The sequence below is a fragment of the Anabrus simplex genome, chromosome X, assembly GCF_040414725.1.
Source record: "Anabrus simplex isolate iqAnaSimp1 chromosome X, ASM4041472v1, whole genome shotgun sequence".
Lineage (NCBI taxonomy): Eukaryota > Metazoa > Arthropoda > Insecta > Orthoptera > Tettigoniidae > Anabrus > Anabrus simplex.
Window position 1 is genome coordinate 115,522,468 of NC_090279.1, and position 19,953 is coordinate 115,542,420.

At 40.6% G+C, this 19,953-nt stretch overlaps 1 protein-coding gene across 1 annotated transcript in view; it reads left to right on the plus strand.

Moving 5' to 3' along the window:
- The first annotated feature begins 439 nt into the window (after positions 1 to 439).
- The window catches only part of mRpS29 (mitochondrial ribosomal protein S29), a 67,072-nt gene continuing 47,558 nt past the window's right edge, over positions 440 to 19,953 (plus strand). The window contains exons 1-5 of the mRNA XM_068230735.1: positions 440 to 604; positions 824 to 945; positions 17,526 to 17,739; positions 17,954 to 18,046; positions 19,782 to 19,918. Of these exons, the coding sequence (XP_068086836.1) occupies positions 589 to 604; positions 824 to 945; positions 17,526 to 17,739; positions 17,954 to 18,046; positions 19,782 to 19,918 (582 nt within the window). The 5' untranslated portion in view covers positions 440 to 588. The remainder of the gene's footprint in view (positions 605 to 823; positions 946 to 17,525; positions 17,740 to 17,953; positions 18,047 to 19,781; positions 19,919 to 19,953) is intronic.

Sequence of the window (19,953 nt, forward strand, 5' to 3'; positions counted from 1 at the left end):
TATAGCTCCATAAATCAAATAATTATAATAAGCAGCACAAGCTGGTAAGCTTCTTTTCTCCAGCAAAAAATTATTAATAATAATAATAAAGCACAGGCCAACCTCCAGGTGTATTGTTGTTCAGAATGCAGTATTTCAGAAAAAGGTAACAGAAAGAAGGAAAGAAAGAAAAGGAAATGAAAGAAAAATATAAGAGAAATAAAAAAAGAAAAAATATATTTAATATAATGTTTAAGAGAGGAGGGGGGACGAGAACCTGGGGACCCTCCGCGCGCTAAACGATTTAAATCGCCCGCCCGGTAATTTTAGTTCAGCCCTGTATAAGCTAGAGGCGCTAGTGTGCAATTCCTGGCGATCTTTGCGCAGCCGTTGCGTACAGAAGTGAAAAATAACTTTGAGAGTCATCTCTTACTCATTCTCTTTGTTTTGTAGTAACGAATGAAGGGTTGCAGTGGCATGTCTTCAATCAAGGAATTTAGTTTGTTTTGTTTATTTTGAGGTTAAGAAGTAAATGCGACTGTTCGGTGTCGATTATCTTATGGCAGTGTTGTAATTTCGAAGCGTTTTTCTATTCCTGTTTCTGCAGTTATGGCGTTAAGAGCTTGTGAGTTTAATTTATTCATTTTCCCACTATCGCCTTGATCGCCGTCATGATTATGATTCCTGATATGTAGATTTCATTTTCGTAAACATTCTTTGTAATCTAATTTCTGTATCAGTATTGTAATGTGGTGATTTAATAGCATTATTTTCCTTTTTGGATGAACAGTTTCATACATCCACATTTTATATATATAGCCTATATGTTTTGTGATAATTTCAGGTGTCCAGGTTAAATGGACTACGTCTTCTTTAAAATTAAAACCCATCATTCCAGCTGTAATTGGAAGCTTTCATTACAAACCACTGTCGACTGCAGCATGTCGAACTTCGGAATCCATTGCTGTAAGTATTGGTTTATGTTTGTGTCACACACGAAGTGCTGCTTGAAATTATTTTCTGATAGCTGAAGTAGGCCTAAGTAATTATATTCTGTTTTTCGACAGAACGTAGAACGTTAACTGTTTCGTCTGTTTTCTGTTTCCTTGATCAGATTGTATTTAAATGAATGAAACATTTATTGCAGCAAATGGACATTATGAATAATGAATTATACAATTCCAGTATAGCACGTAAATAACACAGTATTTAATTGCACAATCTAACAGTCGTCAGAGCAGAATTTCTTCCAGAATTCATTCCGGAGTTTGCAGTAGGCTACATTGCCTGCTATTGTTCACAAAGATTTCCACAGCGATCACATATATATAATCAAGTCCTGGCATTATTTAAAATGTTTTGTTTCACATAGTTTAGAGTGGAAACCTTGGACAGCGAACCTAGTGACCATATATCTTAAGTCGTACCCATTGTGCATCCGGTCTTTATAAACCATTGCATCAGTGGCATAGAAGTCTCTCCATATGTCCTTTTTTACTTGTAGTTCTTGCAATAGTTGTTCATATCCTGGAGTGGATTGTAGAGGCATTTGGAGATGATGTTCCTCAGTTTGCATTTTAGTAGCCTGCTTAAGAGATGGTGACCATGGTGATTTTTTATTTAAACACTCCGGGTGAGTTTACCGTGTGATAAGAGGTGGGCAGCTATGAGCTTACATCTGGGAAATAGTGGGTTCGAACCCCACTGTTGACAGCCCTGAAGATGATTTTCTGAGGTTTTTGATTTTTACACCAGGCAAATGCTGGGGCTGTACGTTAATAAGGCCACAGCCACTTCCTTCCCACTCCTAGGCCTTTCCTATTCGGTCGTCGCCATAAGACCTATCCAGGTTGGTGCGACATAAAGCAGATTGCTGTAGACAAATGAGGTAATCCACGTAATCAATATAATATAAAATTAGTACTTCAGTTTATTTTAATTATGGTACTAGTTTTAGCCACAAGATATTAAAACACTTAAACTAATTGGCCATACATATAACTAAAATAGATAGCATAATAATCAATACGGAACATGAAAATTAGGTAAACCATGGCATGGATGACTTATTTTATATGATTAATCAAGATGAGTTTTTGTTATTGATACAGCATTTTGGGTCAGTTGTTAAAATGTTAATTTTGACTTTTTTTGAATTTTGACTTTTGCTTTACATCACACTGACACAGATAGGTCTTATGGCGACGATGAGATAGGAAAGGCCTAGAGGTGGGAAGGAAGCGACTGTGGCCTTACTTACTATCTCACTATCTGCCGGATGTAAGCTCACAACCACATGGTCAACTCGTCCGGTATGAAATAGTTTAAGCACAACAGCAGGTCAATATGAGAGGAGGGAGCAATAGAAAGAAGAGAGAAGGACAATCTCCACATCTTCAAATCTGTGAACTCTTTCCTCATCTATCCCAGTTCTTCCACAACAAGAGTGCTCACACTAGGTCTTTTAGTCTTACAGGCACCACAGCTTTAAAAAATCTCCTGCTGAGTAGCTGCTTCTACAGTACAGAAGAATACATGATGAAGTGCTGGTAATGATGCTACTACTTATTAACTTGTAATCTAGTATATAGCCTTAAAAATATGTTAATGTCACATTGATTATGTTCATATTATTAACACCACACCAATATATTTTTATTTTGTCTTGTAAATATTGGTTATTAATATTATTTTAAAAATTAAGATGTGCTGTCCTAACATTGAGGTATTTGGTGTTTCTGTTTTTCTTCTTTTTCAAAATGTTCATTGTTGTGCATATATTATTGTTAGTATGAGGAAATCACTTGACAACTCCTATACTGTTGGCATATTTCAAAATATGTAATTGTACATGTTTGTGGGTTACGGTAGTCACGTCCTAGTTCGTGAACCATGGGCAACGGCTGAGTGGCCTAGTAAGTGGTCCTGAGAGTCGGGATACCAGTTGCTATGGAATGGGAGTGGGCATCTCGGACATATTCTGAGTCGTGGCCCTCCTTGTGCTCAGGCGGCCAGGACTACACAATTCACCGGTGGTCCATAACCCGTTAGAGGAGAGATCCTCACTTGGACTACGTGCAAGTAGGGCAGCATCCCGCTTCATGAATTTACCGAGCTCAGAACACTTTAAGCAAGCCTCGGACCTATGGGAGTAATGGAGTCCCACTCCCATTTGACGGGCGAGGGACTCCTTGGAAACAACTTGGCGAACGAAATGGAATTCGATGGGGAGCTATCAATATTAAAAGGGTTTATGGAAGAAAGAAGGTAGAACTGGCTGAGTCAGCAAAGAGGATGCATCTGGATGTGCTAGGAGTAAGTGATATTCGGATAAGGGGAGATAATGAGGAAGAGATAGGAGATTATAAAGTGTACTTGACGGATGTTAGAAAGGGAAGGGCAGAGTCTGGGGTAGGGCTCTATATCAGGAATACCATTGCACGCAACATAGTTTCTGTTAAGCACGTAAATGAGCGAATGATGTGGGTAGATCTGTCAGTGGGAGGAATTAGGACAAGAATTGTGTCCATGTGAGGGTGCAGATGAGGATGAAGTTGACAAGTTTTATGAAGCATTGAGTGACATCGTGGTCAGGGTCAACAGCAAGGATAGAATAGTGCTAATGGGCGATTTCAATGCGAGAGTTGGCAATAGAACTGAAGGATACGAAAGGGTGATTGGTAAATGTGGGGAAGATATGGAAGCTAATGGGAATGGGAAGCGTTTGCTGGACTTCTGTGCTAGTATGGGTTTAGCTGTTACAAATACATTCTTCAAGCATAAGGCTATTCACCGCTACACATGGGAGGCTAGGGGTACCAGATCCATAATAGACTATATCTTAACAGACTTTGAATTCAGGAAATCTTTTAGGAATGTACGAGTTTTTCGGGGATTTTTCGATGATACAGACCATTATCTGATCTGTAGTGAACTAAGTATCTCTAGGCCTAGGGTAGAGAAAGTGAAATCTGTCTGCAAACGAATAAGGGTAGAAAATCTCCAGGATGAGGAAATTAGACAGAAGTACATGGATATGATTAGTGAGAAGTTTCGAACAGTGGACAGTAAGCAGGTTCAGGATATAGAAAGTGAATGGGTGGCATACAGGGATGCTATAGTAGAAACAGCAAGGGAATGCCTAGGAACAACTGTGTGTAAAGATGGGAAAAGGCGAACATCTTGGTGGAATGATGAAGTGAGAGCAGCCTGTAAACGTAAAAAGAAGGCTTATCAGAAATGGCTCCAAACAAGGGCTGAGGCAGACAGGGATTTGTACGTAGATGAAAGAAACAGAGCGAAACAAATAGTTGTTGAATCCAAAAAGAAGTCGTGGGAAGATTTTGGCAATAACCTGGAAAGGCTAGGTCAAGCAGCAGGGAAACCTTTCTGGACAGTAATAAAGAATCTTAGGAAGGGAGGGAAAAAGGAAATGAACAGTGTTTTGAGTAATTCAGGTGAACTCATAACAGATCCCAGGGAATCACTGGAGAGGTGGAGGGAATATTTTGAACATCTTCTCAATGTAAAAGGAAATCATCATGGTGGTGTTGCAAACAGTCAAGCTCATAGGGAGGAGGAAAATGATGTTGGTGGAATTATGCTTGAGGAAGTGGAAAGGATAGTAAATAAACTCCATTGTCATAAGGCAGCAGGAATAGATGAAATTAGACCTGAAATGGTGAAGTATAGTGGGAAGGCAGGGATGAAATGGCTTCATAGAGTAGTCGAATTAGCGTGGAGTGTTGGTAAGGTACCTTCAGATTGGACAAAAGCAGTAATTGCACCTATCTATAAGCAAGGGAACAGGAAGGATTGCAACAACTATCGAGGTATCTCATTGATTAGTATACCAGGCAAAGTATTCACTGGCATCTTGGAAGGGAGGGTGCGATCAGTCGTTGAGAGGAAGTTGGATGAAAACCAGTGTGGTTTCAGACCACAGAGAGGCTGTCAGGATCAGATTTTCAGTATGCGCCAGGTAATTGAAAAATGCTACGAGAGGAATAGGCAGTTGTGTTTATGTTTCGTAGATCTAGAGAAAGCATATGACAGGGTACCGAGGGAAAAGATGTTCGCTATACTGGGGGACTATGGAATTAAAGGTAGATTATTAAAATCAATCAAAGGCATTTATGTTGACAATTGGGCTTCAGTGAGAATTGATGGTAGAATGAGTTCTTGGTTCAGGGTACTTACAGGAGTTAGACAAGGCTGTAATCTTTCACCTTTGTTGTTTGTAGTTTACATGGATCATCTGCTGAAAGGTATAAAATGGCAGGGAGGGATTCAGTTAGGTGGAAATGTAGTAAGCAGCCTGGCCTATGCTGACGACTTGGTCTTAATGGCAGACTGTGCCGAAAGCCTGCAGTCTAACATCTTGGAACTTGAAAATAGGTGCAATGAGTATGGTATGAAAATTAGCCTCTCGAAGACTAAATTGATGTCAGTAGGTAAGAAATCCAACAGAATTGAATGTCAGATTGGTGATACAAAGCTAGAACAGGTCGATAATTTCAAGTATTTAGGTTGTGTGTTTTCCCAGGATGGTAATATAGTAAGTGAGATTGAATCAAGGTGTAGTAAAGCTAATGCAGTGAGCTCGCAATTGCGATCAGCAGTATTCTATAAGAAGGAAGTCGGCTCCCAGACAAAACTATCTTTACATCGGTCTGTTTTCAGACCAACTTTGCTTTATGGGAGCGAAAGCTGGGTGGACTCAGGATATCTTATTCATAAGTTAGAAGTAACAGACATGAAAGTAGCAAGAATGATTGCTGGTACAAACAGGTGGGAACAATGGCAGGAGGGAACTCGAAATGAGGAGGTAAAGGCTAATGTAGGAATGAACTCGATGGATGAAGCTGTACGCATAAACCGGCTTCGGTGGTGGGGTCATGTGAGGCGAATGGAGGAGGATAGGTTACCTAGGAGAATAATGGACTCTGTTATGGAGGGTAAGAGAAGTAGAGGGAGACCAAGACGACGATGGTTAGACTCTGTTTCTAACGATTTAAAGATAAGAGGTATAGAACTAAATGAGGCCACAACACTAGTTGCAAATCGAGGATTGTGGCGACGTTTAGTAAATTCTCAGAGGCTTGCAGACTGAACGCTGAAAGGCATAACAGTCTATAATGATAATGTATGTATGTATGTAATTGTACAGTCTATGGAAGCTAAATAAATGAATGAATGAATGAATAAGTTGTTGGTGAGTGATCAGTGTGTTCACTTGTGATAGCAACGTTGTAGCTCCATCACAGGCCCTGGAGGTCAATGAATGGAGAATTTTATTTGAGAATTAAAGGAATAGTGGTTTTTCTTTTTCTTTCCATTAGACAGAAATCCAGGTCTTTTCAATTAACGTATGGCATAAGAAATTAGTGATTTCATCAATACTTCCACCTGCAATATCAAACTTTCACCGCATTCACGTACGCGTGTAACGACCTTTATTTTTTTTTTACATCTCCGGCCTTCTCACAACAGATGCACAAGGCTGCCAACCTCTCTATTTAGGAACTAAGGTCATAGGATGGAGCTGGGAAGCCAGTCACATGTGGACAAACAAAGAGGGTTTGTTAAGGATCTATCTTCCTGTGGAAACTCCATTTGTCTGTACTGGTTATGGTACAGCCTGAACAAGACCATTGTGCTTTTATTGTACCCAGGTTGGTAACAGAATCTAGTTATTACGATTGACAGGAATGGCACCACGTGCGACTTTACGTTGGCCAATAGGAATGAAGTTGCTACTTCAGGAAAGGAAAATGGCGTGTATTGCTCTTCTGTACGTTATTTTTAAAAAAATGTGTTTCATTGGCGGGATGGTGGGTTCCTGGACATCGCAGAGAACACCTCTCTCCTCTGACACTCTTTCCAAGTAAGATTTTGTTAATTTCTACTTCCATGGAATGTTACAAACATAAGGTAGTACGGGATAAATTTATATCTATTTTGTGTACTTTACGCGATGAATTACAGTTTTCACTATCATATTTTAAGAGGGGTATGCTTTGGAAACATTCCTAATGTAATGAGTAAACGGGGATACGTTGTGGTTTCTTGTTGGTTGAAATGATCTGATAAACTCATCAATGATCCAATCATGTTTATCGGATATAACATTAGCTAGATTGTTTATTTGAAGAATTTTTATTGCATTTACAGTGGTGTTGTACTTGGATAGTATATCTGTTAGGCATAGATATCAAGGATAACTTGTAGTATATCTGTGTCAAAAGCCAGCTTGGCAACATCATACTACGAAGGCGGATCAAATATAAACGGGAATTTGAATGCACCTCTGTTGTTAGTAATAATTCTGAGGTGGGGCTTTGCCAGGATGGTGGTGGCTGTATGTCTGGAGAAGGGATTTGCATGCGAACGGCGGTGGAGAGCTGGGCTGCTTCAGTACGCCACGAGTGAGCAAGAGGTGCACACGTCTGTTGCGCAATGCATCATTGTCAAATTTCTCGCAAAAGAGGGCACCAAACCTTCTGAAATTTTGAGACTGCTCTTCACACAGTTTGGGGAAGAAACAGTTTCGCGGACTAGAGTTTATGAGTGGGCTAAAAAATTTGTGGCAAGAAGAGAAATAATACCAATATAATGGTCCGTTATTGGACATTATAAATTTTCCAGCTAACTCATTCTTGGTTGCCTGCGTTTCGCCCTCGTGTGCTAAGTTAGGCTCGTCAGTTGGGACTTAGCACACCACCCAAGACGCAAGGCTAGTGCATACCGTGGAGGCCACTTGGGTGGTGTGCTAAGTCCCAACTGACGAGCCTAACTTAGCACATGAGGGCGAAACGCAGGCAACCGAGAATGAGTTAGCTGGAAAATTTATAATGTCCAATAACGGACCATTATATTGGTATTATAAATTTACTCATTCAGGACAAATATTTTAGGTTCCCTGTGGGAATCAACATCTACATCATTTGATGGCCAGGCAGGCATCTATTTTTGGAAATGAGACATAGCTCTCATAGTGCATTGGCACTGCTGGTGGCTTCAAATAGCCTATGCAGTGGCCTCCACGGTATGCACTAGCCTTGCGTCTTGGGTGGTGTGCTAAGTCCCAACTGACGAGCCTAACTTAGCACACGAGGGCGAAATGCAGGCAACCAAGAATGAGTTAGCTGAAAAATTTATAATGTCCAATAATGGACCATTATATTGGTATTATAAATTTACTCATTCAGGACAAAGGTTCCGTATGGGAATCAACATCTACATTGCAAGAAGAGAAGCTGTGAAAGGAGACCACGGACAAGCATCACTGCAGACATCATTGTTGCCATTTGTGACATTTTTGGTGAAGTTCGACAAATAAGAATTTTGCAAATTGTTTGAGCCATAAGAATAAGTTACAGAACTATTCAGACCACCATCTGCGATGAACTCCATTTCAAAAAATTGTCTGCCAGATGGGTTCCTTGTCTCCTCAACCAGGAACAAAAAAATGTACATCAGGAAGTTTGTCAGAGACTCGTGCGTCGCTATGAGGATGAAGGAGAGGATTTCTTGTGTCGTATTGTGACTTGTGATGAAACTTGGGTGCATCATTACACCCCTGAATCCAAGCAAGCAAGCAAGCATAGAGTGGCGGTGAAGATACGAAGGAGGTCCAGTCGAGGCGAAAACATGCCCATCTGCTGGAAATGTGGTGCTGAGCGTTTTGCTGGTGGATTTTCTTCATGAACAAAGGACAATTAATGCAGCCTATTATTGTCACCTTTCGGATGAAGCAACAGCTGCGTATCGCAACAAGCGGCGCTGGCAACCGATCCGAAAACACATTCTTCTCCATGACAATGCAAGACCGCATACGGCCGCTTTAACTTCAATGTGGGGAAAACTGGAGGAAATTCATCAGACACCTCTGGAACACACTCCGTACAGTTCATATTTATTGCCCTCTATTTGTTTGGACCACTCAAATAAGATCTGGGGGGAGGGGCAGTAGTTCGATGATTATGCAAGTGCAGAAGAGTTTGTGTGCAACTGGCTCTGTACACGTCCCTCTTCTTTCTATCAGGACAGCATCAAAACTTAACAATCCGATGGAGAAAATGTGTATTGAAGGCAGGACACTATGTATTATCTTTATTTTGCTTGATGCAATAAATTTTTAAAAAATCATTCCTGTTTATATTTGATCCGCCCTCATAAAAGCCAGGGGCAAAAAGCATGTGTTTTGCCATAACTCAAAAGCTACCAGCTGAGGATCCAAAAGCCGTAGTGACTATCGATGAGAAGGATTGTCCTTGTCTCCTCTTTCTGCTTCTCTGTCTTTCCACATTGACCTGTTATTGGATTTATCCTAATATGTTCTTCTTATTTCATTATGGCCTTTGTAGCTTCTAACTGACCTTCAGAAAAAGTAGACTCTTGAAAATGACGGCCACATTATTTGGCGAAATATTGGTAGCTAGAAACCCAATTGTGATACGGAAAAAATCTCTTTATTCATTGTAACATCAGCAATGGAAAGCCTTTGCTGAAACATGTGACATGGTCTCTCTGCATGTACCCAGCTAACTCAGATATCTGCTAACTGGTTAAAAGATAGCGATAGGCAGTTTTCACGTGGCGAAATGAAGCTCACATGGTGGCCAGGATCGTCAATGTGTCAAGTCTATGTGGTCTGACACTGCAGTTAGCTGGTTCAAGTTCTATTGGTAGGAAAAAAACCCCCATCAGAATGTTGCCCGGCAGGGAAAGAGAGGTGTTCGTATACAATTGTCACTAGATTGCATTGTAAAAGCCTGAATTGAATTCCAAACCTCTCTGCAGTGTTCATATGGAATGAGGACATATGATGATTCGTCTGTTGTATGAAGATGTTAAGTCTTGAACAGACCCCTTGGTTGTTATTCAACAGGAGCTTGGATATAGATCAAATTTTCTGGTGTTGGCACTTTCAGTCAACCATGGAACTATTTCAACCATGGAACTTGTCGTACAGCCGCTTGATGGTAGATGTGTTTGGTGCATCCTTTCATACATTTGTGTGAAGGCAAACCTGGCACATCTAATGTACTCTCTGCTGTAATGTGCAACCCAGTTTTCCTCAATTGAACAAGATTTCCACCTGCTGTATATGTTCTTCCATAAGTAAGAATAATAGCCTCCGTGGCTCAGGGGGCAGTGCACCGGCCTCTCACCACCAGATTCCATGGTTCAAATCCCGGTCATTCCATCTGAAATTTGTGCTGGCCAAAGCGGAGGCGGGACAAGTTTTTCTCCAGGTACTCTGGTTTTCCCTGTCATCTTTCATTGCAGCAACACTCTCCAATTTCATTAATCATTGCCCCAGAGGGGTGCGACAAGCTTCGGCAGCCGACACAATTCCGATACTCACTGCTAGAGGGGGGCTTCATTCATTCCAATCCTGACCCGGTCGGATGACTGGAAACAGGCTGTGGATTTTCTTTTTTTCTTTTCATTTTCAAGAGTAAGAATATTAGATGGATCACAGAACTTGAAGAAGACATGGGAGAGTTTCATATTACAATAGAAGATTTAAAATACATAACAAATACACTTAAGATATTGAAAGATAAACACACCAGACTACAGACGAACATCAACAAGCACAGAATAAGAAGACTGATTGCAGAAGCAGGAAGAAAATTACGTTCAGAAGGATGAAACAGTATTGGTCTGACAAAAATAACAACTTCCATGAATTGACTAAAATAGTCCTATGTTGGCTAAAGAATTAAAAATAAATAAATAAATAAATGAATAAATAAATTCTTCCATAAGGTTGCATCACTTTCTATACATCCTGGAGTACAGTAATTTAAACTGAGATGACTTTTCATCCCGTTTACCTGCTGCCCATCTCACAGCGTTGTCAAGTTGCTCACAATCTTGTAACTTACTCTATTACCGTCATCTTCAAAAAGCCTTATCTGTGATTCCAGTTCTTTACTCACGTAAGAATACTGCCCTGCCGGGATCGTTACAGGATGAATTTGTAATTCTCTGAAGTCCATCTTCTTGAAAGTTAGCCACCCATTCAACCACTCTTTTCCTCATTTTCATGTGTAGTCCCTTAATTTACCCTATCAAAAGCCTTGGATAATTCAATAGCAATACAGTCCATTTGACCTCCTCGATATGAAATATCTGTTATATCTGGAATCTTTTCCCAGAGCGTACATGTCAGGCTGACTGGCCTGTAATTTTGTACTTCATGTTTATCACCCTTTCCCTTGTACACTGCGGCTGCTATCGCAACTCTCCATTCATTAAGTTTAGCTTCTTCTTGCAGACAGTAATCTAATATGTATTTCAGATACAGCACTATATCCCAACTCATTGCCTTTAGAATATCCCAAAATGTCTTTTCAATCCCACCTGCTTTTCTAGCTTTAATCTTTTACATGTTTTGAGGGAAATAACTATATTATCACAGGTACATTTCAGTACTTCACGAATATTTGTAACTTGCTCTACCTCAGGGGTTTCCAGTCAGTAGTTAGGGCTCGAGGGCCACACTGGAAACCTTAGACATGGTCGCGGGGCACGATTTAATAATAGGCCAATTTTTATAAAATTCCACAAATAGAAGTACCAGTATGAAATAACATGCATAGTTCAATTGAAATGAAGGTTTGATAATTTTAGTTACTGAAAACACTATTTTACATTGAAGAGTGACATTAAAAATGAACACTATTATACCCAGGGCAATTGAATTTGGAAGGAGAGCACCAAACAATGTCATTTCATTTGAAGTAATATTTGACAACTAACAAAAGGGGGGGAGTACCTAAACACAAACTGAAATGTAGTGAAAACAACACTTAAAGGAGGACAGTTTAGTGGAAGTACATCCCAGAGTGTGCAGTACTCTATACCAATGAGAACACCAGTGGCAGTTAAAGTATCTCTTGGTATGCACTGCATAAAATGCATGGAGTTCAACATTTGGTACGAATTCCATAGCCAGTTTTAATAATGGTTAAGCACTGGCATTTGTGAGCGCTCATTTTCTGCCAAAGTTCATATTTTACATTTTTTAAAGTCAAAAATAATCTGTTCAGATCAAGTGATAACTTAAAAAAAAAAAGAAAATGATGTTAAAGAATGTATTAGTTCTCACTTGGGTGTATAAAGGGTATAAAATTAATACATTTCTGAATGAGCTATGAAGGTTTTTTATTTTGTAAATTTTCCTCACATTTCTTAAAATATTTGTTTGTTAAACCCCTTGCGGGCCATTAAATATGGCTTTGTGGGCCGCCCTTTCGAAACCCCTGCTCTACCTGGATATTCTCCTTACATCCGATTACTGTGTTTCCTTCTTTTATTATTACCAGTGATAGTTTGATAATTGTTATCATGTTCATTTATATTGTCATGTTGTACATTCTATAATTATTTCTTTTATTACTATCTCCATATTTGCTATTAGTAATATAATATTTTGAAAAAGATCTGTTGTATTAAAATACTTATATGTCTGTTAATTGTTTTAAAACCGGGCGAGTTGGCCGTGCGGTTAGATAGTGGGTTCGAACCCCACTGTCGGCTGCCCTGAAGATGGTTTTCTGTGGTTTCCAATTTTCATGCCAGGCTGTAACTTAGTGAAGGCCACGGCCGCTTCCTTCTCATTCCTGGGCCTTTCCTATCCCATTGTCACAACACCTATCTGTGACGATGCGACGTAAAGCAAATAGCAAAAAAAGAAAAATTATTTTAAATGTTGTGTTAAGTGTAAGAGAGGGCCTTGAGCCCTAACTTTGCCACGAATAAAGGCAAATTAATTAATTAACTTGCTTGCTTGCTTACTCACTCACTTACTTACTTACTTTTGTTCATTAATGATCCCTGGAATGTCCTCTTGAGTTTCAACATTATCTTCATTTTATGAACTTTCTTACTGTTGAAAACAGGCTTTGCATTGCTGGTGCATACGATAATTTAGAGAAACAAGACATGGTTCCATCCACATTAACAGAAATCCACAGCTGGACACAATATGACTTAGTGCTGGTCGCCACTTCAGAAGATGATTTACAGCATTCAATGTATAACCTAAACCTAGTCCCAGAAAAGTACTCAATTAAAATATCCCCTGAGAAAACTAAGATAACGGCTTTCTTTGGCAAGGAATCAGTAAGAAGCAGGATCTGATTAAATAATAACATTTTGGAAAGATTAAATGATTTTAAATACCTCAGCTACAAACTGTCTTTCTTTGAAGAACTGGACATACCCATGAAAAAATTCAACAGATGTTTGGGAATCATCAATAAAATTTTGAGACCATCACACACCCATACAAGAATCTACAAAACCTTGGCAAGACCTGTACTTTGCTATGGAACTGAAGCGTGGACCCTGAAGAAATGCGATGAGAGAAGAATAACTACAGCTGAAATGAAATACATGCGGTGAACAGCAGGAGATACTAAGTGGGAACACAAAAGAAATACAGATGTGCTGAATGATCTTAAAAGCAGACCTGTATTGGAATACATCTATGAATACCAGAGAAATTGTCTAGAACACTTAAACAGGATGGACAGAAGCAGGATCCCCAAAGCAGTCATAAATTACTGTCCACCAGGCGAGTTGGCCATGCGGTTAGGAGCACGCGGCTGTGAGCTTGCATCTGGGATATAGTGGGTTCGAATCCCACTGTCAGCAACCCTGAAGATGGTTTTCCGTGGTTTCCCATTTTCATGCCAGGCAAATGCTGGGGCTGTACCTTAATTAAGGCCATGGCCGCTTGCTTCCAACTCCTAGGCCTTTCCCATCCCATCGTCGTCATAAGACGACTAGCAAAAAACAAAAAAAGAAATCTACTGTCCCGGTGGGAAGAAATCTCTGGGACGCCCCAGGAAGAGATTGCGTGCAAATGCAAATCTTTTGTGTAGACTGTAACAGTTCTTCTGTAAGACTAATACATGAACGGATGATGATGATTGCAGCTGTTAATTTCAAATATTCCTCTGTTGACATACGGTCAAGTAAATCAGCTAATTTGTATATTTCAGTATTTGAATATGCAATATTCCAGCGCATACAGGCTTCAATGCGACGGTGGGTTGATTGCTAACAGGAAGTATTTTGAACATTTCTTCTTGTTAGAAAGAGTTTCATGTGGTATGTTCTATACGTGAACGTTTCTCATGATAAATGTGCTATGTAGAATTGTGGGTAGGGGATGCAGGGGAAGAATGCCTTGCCTGCTGCAAGAGGTGACTGAAAGGTGGAAACAAGGGCTGATTGAATCAGAACTATAAAACTACTTGTGATTAGTACCATCATGCAGGGAACACCATGGTCACCTTTACTTGCGAGTAGTACCACTGTGATAGATACTCAATAGGTTTGTGATTAATAGCAGCAGTTCTTTTACTGTTGTGGGTAGCGGATAGTCAACAATGGTTTGTACTCGCTCTGGTAGTGGTCTGATTCCTTCTGCAGATATCACATATCCCAGGAAAGGTACTTCTGTTGAACTGAAATGCACTTGTTCAGATTGATTCTGATGTTGAACTTACTGAGTCGTTCGAAAAGCATTTGAAGATGCTTCTTGTGCTCTTCTTCATCTTGTGATGCCACTAGGATGTCATCTATATAACAGTACACGAAATCGAGGTCTCTTGAGTATACTGTCGATATATCTTTGAAAAGTTTGAGCCGCATTATGGAGTCCAAACGGGGTGCGCAAAAATTCGAACAAACCAAATGGAGTTATCACTGCTGTCTAAGGTACATCGTCCGGATGTACAGGGATGTGATGATAAGCTCTGATCAGATCTATTTTTGAAAATATTCGTTTTCCATGTAGTTGGCTGTTAAAATCTTGAAGGTTAGGAATAGGATATCTGTCAGGCTTCGTGATGTTGTTGAGAGCACGGTAGTCTCCGCAAGGTCTCCAGGATCCGTCTTTCTTGGGAACTAAATGGAGGGGACTTGCCCAGGCGCTCTTTGACGGCTGGCAGATTTTCATATCGATCATTTGTTGGAACTCTGCTTTAGCTGCTTTGAGTTTATCTGGTGGTAGTCGTCGTGCCTTGCTGCTACAGGATGTCCTTCTGTGACAATGGTATGAAAAACAGAGGTATCTGGGATGTCGAAATGGACGTTTTCATGGAGCAAGTTTGGAAATTTCTTTAGAATCTCGGCATGTTTTTGATCTGGTGGCATTACATAAACTGTTTCTATGCCCGAGACTTTAATCAATGTGCCAGGTGTCTCTGCTGACGTTAATGGGTCAATGAGTCGCCTGTTCTTTACATCTACGATAAGGTTGTAATGGTGAATGAAGTCGGCTCCGATAATCGGTGATTGCACATCTGCAACTACGAAATTCCATGTGAAATTGCGCCGTAAGCCCAAACTGAGTACTAGTAGACGCTCTCCGTAAATGTTAATACCAGTGCCGTTTGCTGCATAAAGTTTACGATCTGTTTTTTTGGGGGCGATCACTGTCCGAAGGTGGAATCACAGAAATGTCAGCTCTGGTATCGACTAGGAAACGACTTTCGCTACTTCTGTCTGTGAGAAATAGGCGGCGTGAAAAATGACTCCGATCACCTGCCGCCGCTACTGTGGAGCGTTTTAGTTTGACTGCATGTTAGAATTCTGAGCGGAAGGTGGTTGATATGAGCATGGGCTCTGACATTTCTTTGCCCTGCTGCGATATTTAAAGTGATACCAACATAGTGCTCCATTAGGATTAAAAGAGTGGGCTGATCGGGACCTGTCTCGTGACCTCCTTGGTGAGGAACGAGATGATCGTGAGCTACTTCTTGAAGAACGTGACGTTTTCAATTCATTGATTTTCAAGTGTTAATTCAGCGATCTGCATTTCTAGTCTTGAGATACGATCATTACTGACATCATTTGTTTTATTGACTGCAATGGTGGGTGGTGCCTGCGCGGTTTGAGCACAATCTCAGTTGTGAAATTCCAACAATTTTGTCAGCCATAGTAGTTATGGTGTCCAGATTATCTCTACTCGTAGCTAATATAGAACGTGCGGTAACAGGAAGCTGCTGCATAAATATGGTTTTCAAGAAATCGTCCTTGACTTGCGTACCGGCTAAAGTTTGCATCTCACGCAAGAGCTGAGTTGGCTTCTTATCACCTAATTCTAATTCTGTTAATAATTTCATCACTTTCCTATTCTCTGACTCTTCAAATTCCTGAATTAGTCGTGCTTTAAGCTCTGTGAACGGAGTGGTAGATAGTGGTCGAGATAAAAAGTCGGAAATTAATTCTACAATATCCACTTCTAATGACGCAATAACGTGATTAAATTTCGTGGTTTCGTTAGTGGTACCCAACATAGTAAGCTGTGTTTCAACTTGAAGAAACCATACCTTTATGTTTTTCTTCCAGATGGGCGGAATCTTCACTAAAATGCGAGCAATACCCACTTCGTTCCATACTGTTGTTGGCGGTGAATTTGTTTCGTTGCTGGCATTGGTCATTTTCACACTTGACTAACCACAAAATGTGTTCCGCGCCGTATTTTAATATCACGTCGGGAGTCACCAATGTAGTTATTGATGATGATTATGTACTTGAATAATAGAACAGGGATGGTGTATTAATGTGTTTAATTAACACTCCAACTATCGTGGGGACGAAAGTAAAAACATGAATAATAATCAGAGAGAATAAAGATAATATTAGAAGCACAGAACATCAATATATAAAAGTCTTCGAAACATAAACAAAGTTCAAGGAGTTTATAAAACATATGAGTTTATACACATATATTAATACTAGAGGCCACCGAGCTTGATAGCTGCAGTCGCTTAAGTGCGGCCAGTATCCAGTATTCGGGAGATAGTAGGTTCGAATCCCACTGTCGGCAGCCCTGAAAATGGTTTTCCGTGGTTTCCCATTTTCACACCAGGCAAATGCTGGGGCTGTACCTTAATTAAGGCCACGGATGCTTCCTTCCCACTCCTAGCCCTTCCCTGTTCCATCGTCGCCATAAGACCTATCTGTGTCGGTGCGACGTAAAGCAACTAGCAAAAAAAAAAAAAAAAAAATACTAGAGGCCACCACAATTAGTACCCACCATGTGAGGAGCACCATGGGTTTTCTTTGCTTATGAGTGGTGCCATTATATGAGAAACACCGTAGGTCTGAGTTACCTGTGCGACGTACAGTACTTGTGAGTAGTTCCGCTACTTACTAGCAATAAGTACCATTATCAGGGGTGATTGACCTGGATTTTGGATCCCTTTAGACAACAAGCACCATCGACTGCTTTGGAAGCAGCCCCTTGGTCAGTAATACTATTGCATTGCGAGTCAAATCCACTGATTGCTTGAAGTTCATAATCATTGTTCGTCGTCATCTTTTTTGAATTCTAGTCAGTAGTTCAATTTTGGAATTATTTTTAACTTTCAGTATTGTGAGTTGGATCCGCTGATTATTTTAAATTCATATTTATCCATTCATTCTTCATCATCATGTTTTGAATTCTGGTCAGTGGTCTTCTTCTTGTAGGTGTGAGGAATGTCTCTGTGATGGAAACTATAATGTTTCAGGTGAATCATGGTCCTGAACACAGAGGGCTCTTCTACACCGTCCCTCCCGAGGTCAAGAAGCGGCTGTTCGAACACGGAGGTCTTCCCAAGTCATTTGCGAAACAGGTGAAGACGTTTGGGGAAGCAGCGCTGATGGTCCGAGAGCCAGCACTGGAAGTAATGCGCTACCTGAAAGCTGCCGACTACTCTCGACCGGCTGTGAGATATGTTGTTTGTATCCTTTGTATCTAACTTATCATCAGCTGTACAGTTCAAGACTGTTGGCAGCCCTGAAAATGGTTTTTCCTTTTCACACCAGGCCACGGTCCTTATCGCCCTCCCGGCACGCTGGAGGGGTTCTATGATGATCATTATGATGACGTTAGTGATAAACATGACATTTTCCTTTGTTTAAAATGTGGGAAACCTTTTCCTTGACAGCTGCTCAGATGGTCGTGCAGGCTGCGGTAAGAGCCTCACCTTGGCACACATTGTTCATTATGGAATGAACTCTGGCTTTGTGCTACTTCATGTCCCTTGGGGTGAGTACTTTCTCTGTTCATAACAATACTCCCTTCTGATGCGGAGCATTACATATCTTACAATTCTCAGGTCACTTGGTAATGTCAGTTTGATCATGTAGAATATTTCATTATTTATTTAGATATTTTGCAATCCAGTACAAATATCATCCTCATCCTTTCTCCTTATCCACCTTCCTCTCTCCTTCCACCATTCCTCTTGCATAATTTTGTCCCACTCCAGGTTTCTTCTTCTTGCACTCTTTATTAAATTGATCAACCTTGTTCTGTGATTCCTTCTCTCTCTCTCTTTCCCCCAAACTTCATCTCCATCATCTGTTTTGGTATTCTTTTCTCCTCCATCCTCTTTATATTTTCAAACTATTGTAGTTTACTCCTATCAGTTCTCACATTTAGTTTTCCATTCCGAGCTCCTTACCATTACCTTTGTTTCTCAGTCTGTCTTTCCTATCATACTTCTTAGGTATTTCATTTCACTGGCTTGAATTCTACTCTCCTCCTACTTGTCATTGTCCAGGTCTCAGCCGCATAGGGCATTATGGGTGCATAATACATTTTGTACACTTCCTTATTCCAGACAAGGTTTCTTACACTCTGGTGAAGACATTAATCTCCATGTCCAGCCTTCACTCCCTAGGTATTTGAAACTGTCTACTATTTCAAGGCTTTCATCACCAGTTTTCACAACAACTTTCCCTTGTTTTTCTCCTCTTGATATCAGCATGGTCTTGCTTTCCTCTACGCTGATTTTCATACCATACTTTTCAATTGTCTGGTTCAATTCATCAAGTTGTTCTTATACCTCTTTGCTGTTCATTGCCCGGACCACAATACCATCTGCAGATAGTAATAATTTCATCAACATGTTCCCATGTGGTTCCTTTGTCTTCTTTGCAATTTTATTCATAACTGTTGGAAAGAAAAGAGGCAACAGCACACTCCCATTTCTGAACCGTTCTACCTTTCCAACCAGACTCTGTACACGGCTGATGTAGTCATCATACATTGCGTGCACCGGGCGAGTTGGCCGTGCGGTTAGGGGCGTGCAGCTGTGAGCTCGCATCCGGGAGATAGTGGGTTCGAACCCCACTGTCAGCAGCCCTGAAGATGCTTTTCCGTGGTTTCCCATTTTTGCACCAGGCAAATGCTGGGGCTGTACCTTAATTAAGGGCACGGCCGCTTCCTTCCAATTCCTAGGCCTTTCCTGTCCCATCGTCGCCATAAAACCTATCTGTGTCAGTGCAATGTAAAGCAAATAGCAAGAAGAAAAAAAATTCATTGCTTGCAGCATTTCTACAGTTTGTGTACCCATTCTCTTTGTGACCATGGCTTCCCAAACCTTCTCCCTGGAAACACTATAGTATGCCTTTGTTATATCTATGAATGTCATGCACAGATCCTATCCAATTCTTTTCCATTAATTGCCTCATACTGAAGATTTGGTCCACTGTAGATCTTCTGCTTCTAAAGCCATACTGCTCCTCTTGCAACTCTTCTTCTGCCTGTCTTTCACTCTCCTCCCAGTATTTTTGCCACTTGGGACAGTTGTCACTTTTTCGTCTCCTTCTGGAATTATTATTCCCTTCGCGCAGTCTTCTGGCACACTTTTTTGTTTCAATATAATCTGATACAGTCTGGCCAGCAGCTGTTTTTAACTCTGTGAGTTTATCCATCTTGAGCAATCTGAAGTTTCCATGCACATTTCTGTAGAGGTAAATGCAGTGTGATTGACCAGTTCCAGATTGGCTGAGGAGGTGCAAGGAGGTGGCCAACGCAGTCTTCAAGGAGGGCTGTGTCGACCTGCCCATTGATGCTGCGGCGTGGTTGGTGCACTTCAAGAACCAGAACCTCAGTCTTATCCAGGAGTTAGACGTTAGTTGCGAGCTCTCTCCTTTTCTCACAGATCT